Genomic DNA, 11,579 nt, shown 5'->3' with positions numbered 1-11,579 from the left:
GCTTCAGAGCCAGGGGAGGGGTGGCTCAGAGGAGGATCTTTTTGTCTCCCTGTCCACATGAACCCCAGTTTTCACTCCTCTAAGAGGAATCTAGAGACGTGTCCCACCTCTCACCCCCCTCCCAATGTCACCATAACTGAAGCTCCTCCTTCCATTCCTTCCAACAACTCCAGTTTTGGGGAGCACCGGTCGGTAACTTCCAAGCGGGGAACGTCAGAGGACCCACTGAATGGCCCCCGGAAGCCGCAGAGCCTTCTCAGAAAATGAACCTGGCAGGCGCGGGGCGGTTTCGGAGTTCAGGAGCTCCCGGTCCACCTGACTGCCAGCTCCTGAGCCTAGAATGCCAAGGCAGGCGGGTGGCGGAGGGGAGCGGGGCAGGCGAGAAATCACTGCACAGCAACACCCAGGTTCGATTTCCTCCCGCAGCTCACATTCCTCCGCCTGCGGCCCGCTCCCATCGCCCCCGCTCCCAACGGAGGCTCTCGTCTCCGTTCCAACTATTCCAACCATCCTGGGAAGGGTGGGGTACGCGCTCCTACGGCCCCCTCGGCTCCCCCAGCACGCAGCGGCCTTCCCTCCGGCCCGGCCCCTCCCTTTCTGGGGTGGGGCCAACCAATGGGCGCGGGCCGACGGGGTTGGCCTGGGAGCGCCGGACCCTAGTCCTGGAGTTCTGGCTGCCGTCCCGGAGCGCACGGACGTAGCTCGGGTTTCCTCCGCGCCGCGCTCGCTCTCCGTGCTCGCGTCCCTCCTCCGCCGCCTCCTCTCCGGCCCGCGCGGCTCCGGGAACCATGGAGGACACCCAGCTGCACATCGTCGAGCAGCCGCTCTCCGTGTACGCCGACGCCGAGGGTCCGGGACCCGCCCTGGTGGAGGCGCCCGAGGCCGAGGAGCCGTCGGGGGCCGGCTCGGAGAAGCTGATCAAGTCGGACCAGGTGAACGGCGTGCTGGTGTTGACCTTCCTGGACAAGATCATCGGCGCGGTCGACCAGATCCAGTTGACCCAGGCCCAGCTGGAGGAGCGGCAGGCGGAGATGGAGGGCGCCGTGCAGAGCATCCAGGGCGAGCTGAGCAAGCTGGGCAAGGCGCACGCCGCTACCAGCAACACCGTGAGCAAGCTGCTGGAGAAGGTGCGCAAGGTCAGCGTCAACGTGAAGACGGTGCGTGGCAGCTTGGAGCGCCAGGCCGGCCAGATCAAGAAGCTGGAGGTCAACGAGGCCGAGCTGCTGCGGCGCCGCAACTTTAAAGTTATGATCTACCAGGTGAGCGGGGTGGGGGGCTGGCCGCTCCCTCCCTGTCATCCAGCTGTCGCTGGCGCGCACCGTAGACCCACCGCTTTCCGGCCAGCGCCGCTGGGGTGGGCTGGGGTGCAAGGAACGGCGGGACGTGGGGCGCGCCCCGCTCTTCCCCTCCCAACCCACAGCGACAAACTCGCGGAAGGACCAAGTTTGAGGGCTGGACGCAGGGACGCTGCCCCTCTAATATGTCTCCCAATTTGGCTGTCGAAGGTCTTCCTTCTTGGGGAGGGTGGTGGTGGAGACGTTCCGGGGCAAGCTAGGGGGGTCCCTGGAGGCAGAGGAGCCCGCTAGAAGTGGGTACTGGCCGTGCGGCCCCAGACTGGGCCTCCAGCGCTGCCCGCCCGATATAGAGGATGATTCAAGGCTCAGGCACGCACCCAAAGGGGCTGCGTCTGGTGAGGGACGGGGCCGCCAGCGTCCTCCCGCTCTACCGACCCTCACCCGCCTCCGCTGCCCACCCCCGCACCCTGTCCCCGGCTGCAGTCCACCCTGTACTTTCATGGCCCTGGGGACACCCTAGCCAGCCATGTGCCTGCACCCTCAGTGCTAGGAAGTGGACGGGGCCCAGCTGCGTGGGAAATGCAGGAGGGACGGTGGAGGGGGTGGCCAGCCCCTGCAGTGCCCGGGGTACACAGTGAGTCACCCCACGCGCCAGCCCGCGGGGGCGGCGGGCAGGCGGGAGGAGGCTGACACAGCAGGCGTGCTCCCCATCCCTCCCACCTGCACAATGTCGGATTTGTAGTTTAACTCCCAGCCAGCCCAGACTCGCTGTGTTGCTGCTTCTCTCCACCCCACTCCTCCGCCGGGGATCCCATTATGGGTGGCTCTGAACTTGAGGCTGGACCGTTTTGTTTTTTTTAGGCTTGGCAGGAATGTGGGTCGCCCCGCCCCTCCCCCCCCTTGCTCCTCCCAGGCCTGCTTCATCCCCTGGCTCAGGGAGTGGTCCTGGAATTGGCCTAGCCTTTCCCTTCTCCTTTCTCTGCCTACTCCAGGGGACAAAAAAGAGGTTTCTCAAGCCCCCTGGGAAAGGGGCACTGTGAGAAGACTGCTTGGGGCTGGTGGGGCAGCTAGACCCTCCTTGGCCAGCCTCTGCATGAGGGCTGAAAGGCTGGAAACCACGAGTCCGAGGGCACTATGGAACAAGTGTTTGGGGAAGGGAGACCCAGAGGTAGTGAGCTGGCACCCATCTGAGAGATGGTGGTGGGACAGAGGTAGATGTAGCAACCCCCACCCCCACCTACAGATACTAACCCACCCACCTGCTGCTCCCTAGAGGCACTTGGCCTTCAAGCAGCTCTGTTTCCTCAGTTTACAACCCGGTCTGGTAGAAAGGTTTTCCCAGAGCCTTTCCACTTCAGAATGGAAGGCCTGATGAGGGAGGCCGCTGGTGGGATGTTTTAGACTCTCGCCTGCCTCTGGGGCATCTGGGTAGTAGAACTAGACAACAGGACAGGGAGAGGGACCGTACCCCAGCTCCAGCTTTCTTTCAGAGCCTAGTGGGGTGGCAGAAGGCTCTCATAAAGGGCGGTGCTTCCTCCTCCAAAGGTCCCAGACCAGAGCCCTGGGAGAGTTCTCAGGCTCTAGGGAAACCCCCCCCCTGGCAAAGATGGAGCTCCTGGGAGGGGGACAGGTTGGAGGGATCTCTGTGCAGAGGTGGGGGCTCCCCTCCGTACATTGTCTGTGTGCTGGGGGGCTGTTGGTGTTAGGATTTAATCACAAGGTGGCGTTGACTGCCAGTTGTGGTGGAGCGGGGCTGGTCGCGAGGTGCAAGTTGAGATAGGAAAGGTGGCTGAATCTGGGGGCTCAGGTCCAAACCCCCAACCCCCAAGTGCAATAAGGACTCCACCCCCTGAAGGAACTCCCTTAGGAAAAGCTTCCAGGCACAAGGGTGGGGCTGGGGGAAGCAGAACTCCCCAGAGCAGCTGACCAGATGTTCCAGGTGGGGGAAAGAGGGTGGGCTGTTCAGCGGCTGGGCAGGAGGCTCCTCCCCGAGGTCTGCAGGCCTGGGAAGAGAAGGAAGTAAAAATAGCTCTGTGCCTTGGCAGGCCTAATAGGGAAGGCTGGGGGGCGGCAGCAGTTATGGTAAAGGCAGGCTGAGGGGTTAGGATGCCTGGGCAACAGGGCAGAGGGGGAGAGAGGCAGAGTGAGATTGACTGCTACCCTGCAGAAAGGCCTCTGGGGGAATAGGGGAGGGGAGGGGAGGAGAAGCTGTCTTCCCCACTGCAGATGATGTGGCAATGGGGGCAGGGCACAGAACCATGCCGGGGTGGGAAGGTCCCAGCTGTGGGATCAGACCATCTGGCCTCTCACACCCTTCTCCAGGGAGAGAAAGGGAATCCCTTGTGTGGCCCCACCCCCAGCATCCTGGGAACTCCTGCATGATTGTCTTAGGCTAAGCCTGCATTTGACCTGCACATACACCCCCCCAAATAAGAGATCAGAGTCTTCCCTTTGACTCACTTCCAAGACAAGAAGATATTTCTCTGTCCCCCAAACAAAAACGATACGTTTAGCATCACATCCTACTGGGTGACAGGGCTAGGTGGATGAGAGAAGCCTGTTACAGCCCCTGGGGGTTAGTGGGCTGAGGGCTGCTGGGAGGGCCAGCCCAGGTAGGAAGGAGGTGGGGGTGCTAAAACACCAGGAGAGGAGCGATGAGCATTAAGTAAGGAGCCTGTTCACCCAGGTATCACAGAGCCCTCCCAGAATCCAGAAAGGGGGTGGATTTGATGGGAAATCAGTTTTCTGGAGCTATTTGGATGAGGCCAAGTTCAAAATTCACTTTCAGTCAGTTCTGACTCATAGTGACCCTATAGGTAGAACTAACTGCCCCTGTGGGTTTCCAAGACTGACTGTTAGGAAAGCAAGCCTTGTCTTTCTTCTGAGGAGAAGCTGATGGGTTCCAACTGCTGACTTTGCAGTTAGCAGCCCAGCACAGGGCTCCTGCAGGCAAAGTAAGTGGCCGAAAAATGGACCATTAGCCAAGACCCATCAGACCTGCTCCAAGTGCTTGGGGACAGGACTCGGAAGCATTTAAGGATTAGGTGGTTTATGAGCTCTAAAGGGATAGGACCAGGGCTGGAATGAGGGCCTGAGAGAGAGAAAGACACCTTTGACTATTGTAAAATCTAAGTCTAGAAAGTGAGGGGCAGCACAGAGGGGGCACCTGATAACACACTGTCATGAATATATCACTCTGTTGCCGTAGAATGTTTGAGCTGGGAGTGAGTGGTTTCCCACCTTCCTCACACCACAACCCTTTCAGACAGCTCCTCATGTGGTGACCCCCAACCATAACAGTATTTTCGTTGCTACTTCATCCCTGTCATTTTGCTACTGTTCTGAATCGGGCGGCCCCTGTGAAAGGGTCGTTCAACCCCCAGAGGGGTAGTGATCCACAGGCTGAGCGCCGCTGACGTAGAGATCATCAACTTGAACTCTTGTAGCTAAGCAGAGGTCCACAAAGGGGAAATCACCACTTGCCTAGCATCACTCAGATGATTGGAGGTCAAAGCTGAGGCCAGAGCCCAGAGTGCTTCCTTATGCCTCACTGGCTGCGCCTGTCCTCCCTCCAGCCCCAGGCTCTGTAGCAGGAATGCTGGTGGGGGCTAGCTCTAACTCAGGGTTAGCCTTGGCGTCTTCATCCTTCCAGAGAGGGAGTGGCAAGGGGGTGCGTACAGTGCAGGTCACGAGGGGAGGCCACTCGCTATTTGGCCTCATGAGCGCTGGCGCAGAGGCAGAGTGGCTGGTCGGTCACCTGGCCTGAGGACCGTGGGAAGGCCAGGGCTCAGGCTGCAAGGGGTGGCGCTCCGCAAGCAGCCATTGGTCCTCTGGCATGGACCCTGCATCTGGCTGGGAGAGCCCCGTTGGCTTGTGCTCTTCAGCCTCCCGGCCACTCTTCCTCCACCCCCACGGGGCAAGTTGAAACCTGTGGTTCTGATTCTGTGGCTGCAGGCTTTCCGCTGCACACCGCAGCTGCTGGTGCAGTTCGGCCCAGCTCCCCTCCTCTCTCCTGGTTGCTCAGCCCCTTAGGAGTGGATGCTGGGCGCTGCAGCTGGGCACCCCAGGGTGGAGTGTGTCTGTTGTAAAAATAGCATGGTGTTTAATCCTGATTTCCCTGTGCATTTTGGGTGGGTGAGTTGGGTAATGGGGAGGCATGCTCTAGGGGTGTGGCTCAGGATGCTCCTCTTCCATGCCTGCCCTTATCCTAGGGTGGCGTCTAGTGCCTGGGGACTGGGCAGCGTGAGACAGGGAGGACAATGTCACTGTCCGTGCTTCCTGGGCTACGGTCCACAAATGGTCTCTTAGAAACCCTGCTCCACCCCCAGCAGCCTCTCCTCCACCATTCAGGGCCCCAAACAGCACCCTCCCTCAGCCATGGCAGAGGAGGGGCAGAGGGTGGGAGCTCAGGGATGGGTCTGGGGAAGATTCTAGAGCAGTGGTTCTCAACCTTCCTCATGCTGTGACTCTTTCATATAGTTCAAGTTGTGGTGACCCCCTAATCATAAAATTATTTTTGTTTCTGCTTCATAATGGTCACTTGCTACTGTTAGGAATCAGGTGACCCCTGTGAAAGGGTCATTTGACACACACACACACCCCCAAAGGGGTGGTGACCCACAGGTTGAGAACCGCTGTGCTAGAGGGCGAAAAGGAGAGGGCTGGAAGTTCAGATGGTCTGTCAGCTCAGGGGCCAGGGTTTGCCCCACCCTTTTCAGCCCAAGGCCCTTTTGAAGAAAACACTACTGTGTGTGGTGGTTGTTTTTGTCCTACCCTAATCTATCCAGCGTCCCACTAACCCACCCACTAGCCCCACCCTGCATGCCTACCAAAGCTCTCTCTTTCAGCTCGTCCAAGCCCCCCTTAATCCCCTTTTCCTCATCTTAGCCCACGAAGAAGCCAAGTGCACGCTCTGACCCGGCCACACCCAAGACGGTGCCTTTTGACCTTCTGCCTGAGACTGAGCCCTTTGACCTGAAGCCTGAGACAGTGCCTGAGCTCCCACCCTTTGACCAGACGCCTAGGCCACTGCCCTATTACCCAGAGCGGGGGCCTCTGTCCAGCCCAGAGGAGCCGACAGCTGCTGGGGGCGAGTAGGGTCTCCTGGGGCTCTGGGGTGTCACCCCAGCCCACCAGCGGCTTGTGGTTTCATGGCACATGGTGCCAGCTGGTGTCCAGGCCTCTGCCTTTTTTGGTGGGTGGGTGCTGGGAACCGTGAGACTACTCCTGTGCTATGAAGAGTTGTGGTGAATGTGGTGTGGGTCGTGGGGGTGGGCGGCAAAGCCACGGAGTCCGCCCTCTCCTTGATTTCTGCCATGACTGTGGCTTCTCCACCCAAGGGCTGCCCTGCATGAAGTTGCATGAGCATGTGCCTGGCCCTCCGAGCCCCTGCCTTTCCCTCTTTCCCTGCCTCCTCAGGGAGGGGCCAGTTTGGCACAAAGCCTCTTGGGAGTGGCCCCTGGGAGGCCCAGGCCTGGGGTGTGTTCCGTACCCTCCCCACCCCCTTCTGGTAGCTGGAAAAAACATTGACACATGTTTTTTTCCCAGCTTTTACGAAAATAATTTGCAAAGAGATCCCTTGTTTGCCAGACCCTGCCTTGGGTGGGGCACAAAAATGCTGCCAACCTGGCAGGCGAGGCCAGCAGGGGGTCGATCCTTAGGCGAGGCCAGCAGGGGGTCGATCCTCGGGGAGCCTCTGGCTTCCCCACTGTTTTTCATGATCACCTCCCACCCCATGAGTCTTCTTAGACACTTCCTTTGCCACTGTCCCCCTTCCTCATGACATTTTGCTGCTCTGGGCATACTGTGTATGTTTACGTACTGTACCGCAGGCCATTGCAACATCTGCATGATTGTTCTCCTCTGTGAGAATGTGTCTGCCCTCTTGGGGGTATATCACCACCCCCTGGAGGTTTCCTGCTATAGCAGAAGGGAAGGGCCCTGCTGCCCACCTGAGTCTCCCACCGTCTCCTCCTGGAAACAGGTGGAGGAACCTTGTGGTTTTTAAGACCTTCCTACTCACCCTTCTCCCCTCCCCCAGTCTGATGAACACTTAGCACAGCGGTTCTCAACCTGTGGGTCACTACCCCTTTGGGGTTCGAATGACCCTTTCACAGGGGTCACCCAACTCATAACAGTAGCAAAATGACAGTGATGAAGTAGCAATGAAAATAGTTATGGTTGGGGGTCACCACCACATGAAGAACTGCATTAAAGGGTTGCAGTGTGAGGAAGGTGGAGAACCACTGCATTAGCAGATCTTGGGGATGTTGAGACCCCCATGTTCCCAAAGTCCTGACAGTGGTCAGCAGCACTTACCTCTTCTCCCTGACAAATGTGAAGTGCCTGGCCAGGGGCTGGGCACACAGTGGGTGCTCCATTAAATTATAACTTAGAGGACAATCTTCTCCCTAACGGTCTAAGTTTCTAGAGCAGGGTTGGGGAAGGGCACCTCCTGGGGTCCCTGGGTGGGGACTGTGTGTGCTTGGTGTGGCAGGGGCAGCTGTGCATGCTTTTGTTCAGACCTGGTCATTAAAGGTACTTCTGGAAACCAAGCCTGTTGGGAGTGGTGGTTTTGTTTAATACAAACGAGAAAACAGCAGGCAGGAGCCTCCCTCTTTGGCACTGCACTGCCCTCTTCCTGGCCCCTCCTTTGGCTGCGGAGCTCAGCCAGAGAAGTGGGAGTGGGACAAGGGTGTCTGGCCTGAGTGCGCGGTGGGGGTGGGGGTGAGCTTTCTGAGTGTGTTGATAGTTGTTATAGCAACTGGCATACCAAGTCAGCCCAAGACAGCACTCCAGGGCTATGAGTCACGAGGGAAACCTGGCTGGAAAAGGGAGAAAAGAGAAAATCCAGTCATCCTGGGAAAAGCTCTCTCACAGGGGTCAAACTTGGCGCAGGTCAAACCGCTGCTTCTCTCCTGACCTCCCACCAGGATGACAGCTCCTTCCAACACCCCAGGTCAGGTGCACAGTACAGGAGTGTCTTCCAGGCACCTGGGAGCCTCAACCCAAAATCCAGGGCTTAACTTCCGGAGTTCCGTTTCTTTCCTCGGCAAGCTCTGGGATGATGGCTTTGGCTACAAGAAATCCATAGCTCTCCCCTGAGCCCACATCTCTCCCTAGCTCATCTGGCAAAGACCTTTATCTGGGAAGCCTGACGCCAGGGGGACCCAGCCAGCTCAGCCTTTGGTGGGGGTGGGGGTGCAGGGGAAGGTTGTTAGTGATGCTGGGGGTGGAGCAGGGAGACAATGGATTTGTTTTCCAGCAGCTGGGACTGTTTCCTGATCCCAGACATCACCACCACCACCCGTCCCCCCTCCCCCAATCACCATAATCCCTCTGCAGCTCATCCACATTGTCAGAGCACAGGGAAAGGAGGGGTTCCAGCTCCCCTGTCTGGAGCGTGGGTGGGTATTAGTCTGGGTGGCAGTGGAGGGGAGAGCAGAGGGAAAGAGAGAGACGGACCGCAGGGACACACCGAGGGTGAGATGAACAACCAGGGGACATTGCAAGAGGCCCAGAGGGTAAGACTGGAGTCAGAGAGATGCTAAGAGGGTCCCACAAACACAGAAACATCCCAAGAAGCCTAGAATGCTAACGCTAGTGCTAAGCTGGCTATGGCAGGTGGAGACTACAAGTCCCAGCATGCCCTGCGCCCAGGTCACCTTGCCTGCTGGGAGGTGTAGTTGAGGGAGAAAGCCCAAGAAGGCCTGGTACTGAGCAGAGCTAGTGGCCTTTCTGGGAGAAGAGGAGCCATTATTCTTTGTTCCAGCTAAAGCTATTGACCAGGAGGGAAGGAAGTTGGGAGGAGGTGTTCCCAGTTCTCAGTGTAAACCAGGAAACCTGGGGGGATGTGGGGGGAGAGAAAAGGAAGGAGGCTGGGGGCTAGGGAAGGAATTTCTGTAGCAGGTTGTGTGTGTGTGTGTGTGTGTGTGTGTGTGTGTCTGAGGGGAGGCGGCTCACTGCCCCATTTTCCAAGCAGATGGGATTTTCTTGCAGTTCTGGGAAATAATCTTCAGAAAACCTTCAATTCAAATAACTCTCTCTCTCTCGTCTCCAAAGAGAGGGTCCTTTGTGTGGGGAGGTGTGAGAGTCAGGAGCAGGGCTGTGGCCTGGATCCTCCCCTCCCAGGAGAAGCAAAAGCTCTGAGCACAGACACTGTAGGACCACCATCCTGCTTCTGACCCTTTGAGCTCAGATCTAGGGAGGGCAAAGAGAATGATAAAGTCCTCTCTCCCCTCCATTCCACAGCAGGGAAGGCAGAGACAGAAGAGATGTCCAGACAGGGGGCAAAGCACCTCTGTGGCTCCTAGCCAGCTTCCTCATTGCTCTGTGAATTACTTGCTGGGGGGAAATAATAATCACCATAGAGCTAAACTCTGGGGGCAGGTCGGCGGGAGGGTGCCTCCACAGCCCTTCTTCCCTAAGGCTAGTTATGAAATGGTTCAGGTCTGGGAATCACACCCCCTTTGCTTTCCATCGACCCTCATTGGAGGGTCTCCAGACTTTTGAGTTTACCCCACTGTCTCCACCCGCAACCTGCTACAAAACAGCTATCTCACTGCTATCGAATCGATTCCAACTCAGAGCGGCCTTATGCGACAGGGTAGAACTGTCCTTTGTGTTTCCAAGTCAGTAACTTTTTACGGGAGTGGAAAGCCCCATCTTTCTCCCGCAGAGTGGCTGCTGGTTTACAACTGCTAACCCCTTGGATCGCAGCCCAATTCGTGCCCCGGTGGCATACCGGTTACACATTGGGCGGCGATAAGCAAAATCAGCAGTTGGAAACCACCAGCCACTCTGAAAAAGAAAGATGAGGCTTTGGGCTCTGGTACAACGTCTCAGACTCACAGGGGGCAGTTAGTTCTCTGTCCAGGGGGTGGTCACTGTGAGTCAGCGTCCTCGCAGTGGCAGACGCTTAGGCTTTGGCTTGGCTCAGGCAGTGTCTGATTTCGGCCACCAGAGGGCGGTGGCGCTCTGTCCATTCCAAAGCCGAGTTGCGGTCCCTGGCACTGCAATGAGTACTTTGGTAGAACCCCAACTCACTGCCAGGGAGTCAGTTCCGACTCACAGCGGCCCCCCAGGGCTGAGTGGCACTGCCCCTGTGGATTTCCGCTGGAAATCTTCATGGAAGGCAGAAAACCTCATCTTTCTCCCGAAGAGCAACTGGTGGATTCGAACGGCTGATCTTGCGGTTGATGTGGTTGATATAGGATACAAGGGCACGGCTGGAGGACCGGAGAGATATTTAGCCAAAGTGTAATTATGATTCAGGGCAGTCTGATGCTCACCCCAAAGCTAGATTCCCTGACAGAACCCCTACCCGCCTCCTCGCTCTGTCAGTACTGGTAGAGAGTAACATTCGACTGACTTCCTGAGCGCCCACAAAGCACGCGTCCAAGCTCCGTGCAGGGTGCTGGGGAGGCAATGGCGGTCGATACCACGAGCTACCCCTCCTCTTCCCCCTTGCCCACTCCCCAGATTCGCAAGCCCCCCGAAGCCCCCGCGTTCTCTCCCCTTCTTCATCTCTCCTCTCTCTCTAGGACGACGTGAAGCTGCCGGCCAAACTGAGCATCAGCAAGTCGCTGAAAGACTCGGAGGCGCTGACCGAGAAGGAGGGTGACGAGGCGGGTGAGGGCGAGCGGCCCGAGGACGAGCCGGCGGCGCTCGAGCTGTCGTCGGACGAGGCGGTGGAGGTGGAGGAGGTCATCGAGGAGTCGCGCGCCGAGCGCATCAAGCGCAGCGGCCTGCGGCGCGTGGACGACTTCAAGAAGGCCTTCTCCAAGGAGAAGATGGAGAAGACCAAGGTGCGCACGCGCGAGAACCTCGAGAAGACGCGCCTCAAGACCAAGGAGAACCTGGAGAAGACGCGGCACACGCTGGAGAAGCGCATGAACAAGCTGGGCACGCGCCTCGTGCCCGCCGAGCGGCGCGAGAAGATCAAAACCTCGCGAGAGAAGCTGCGCAAGTCCTTCACGCCCGACCACGTGGTCTACGCCCGCTCCAAGACGGCCGTGTACAAGGTGCCGCCCTTCACCTTCCACGTCAAGAAGATCCGCGAGGGCGAGGTGGAGGTGCTCAAGGCCACCGAGATGGTGGAGGTGGGCGCCGACGGCGACGACGACGAGGGCGGCGCGGAGCGCCACGAGGCGGCCGACCTGCTGCGCGGGAGCAGCCCCGACGTGCACACGCTGCTGGAGATCACCGAGGAGTCGGACGCCGTGCTGGTGGACCGGAGCGACAGAGACTGAGCCTGCGCAGCCGCCGCCGCGCAGGCCCCGCCCC

At 58.5% G+C, this 11,579-nt stretch overlaps 1 protein-coding gene across 1 annotated transcript; it reads left to right on the top strand.

The window, feature by feature from the left end:
- Nucleotides 1-686: 686 nt before the first annotated feature.
- Nucleotides 687-11,571, top strand: CAVIN1 (caveolae associated protein 1). The gene is made up of 2 exons (XM_004707179.2): nt 687-1,259; nt 10,838-11,571. Exons 1-2 carry the CDS (start codon nt 789-791, stop codon nt 11,543-11,545), a joined length of 1,179 nt encoding a protein of 392 aa, XP_004707236.1. The 5' UTR covers nt 687-788; the 3' UTR covers nt 11,546-11,571.
- The last annotated feature ends 8 nt before the right edge of the window (nt 11,572-11,579 follow it).

The sequence above is a fragment of the Echinops telfairi genome, unplaced genomic scaffold, assembly GCF_000313985.2.
Source record: "Echinops telfairi isolate 266 unplaced genomic scaffold, ASM31398v2 ScPeMD7_7458;HRSCAF=8496, whole genome shotgun sequence".
NCBI lineage: Eukaryota > Metazoa > Chordata > Mammalia > Afrosoricida > Tenrecidae > Echinops > Echinops telfairi.
Note: the sequence above shows the minus strand (reverse complement) of the source record. Positions and strands in the feature narration are given on the sequence as shown.

Excerpts from the sequence above, each read along its gene's own strand:
- CAVIN1 (XM_004707179.2), top strand. The coding sequence starts at position 789 with ATGGAGGACACCCAGCTGCACATCGTCGAGCAGCCGCTCTCCGTGTAC. Across the intron at positions 1,260-10,837 it reads TTAAAGTTATGATCTACCAG|GACGACGTGAAGCTGCCGGC; the intron begins GTGAGCGGGGTG and ends CTCTCTCTCTAG.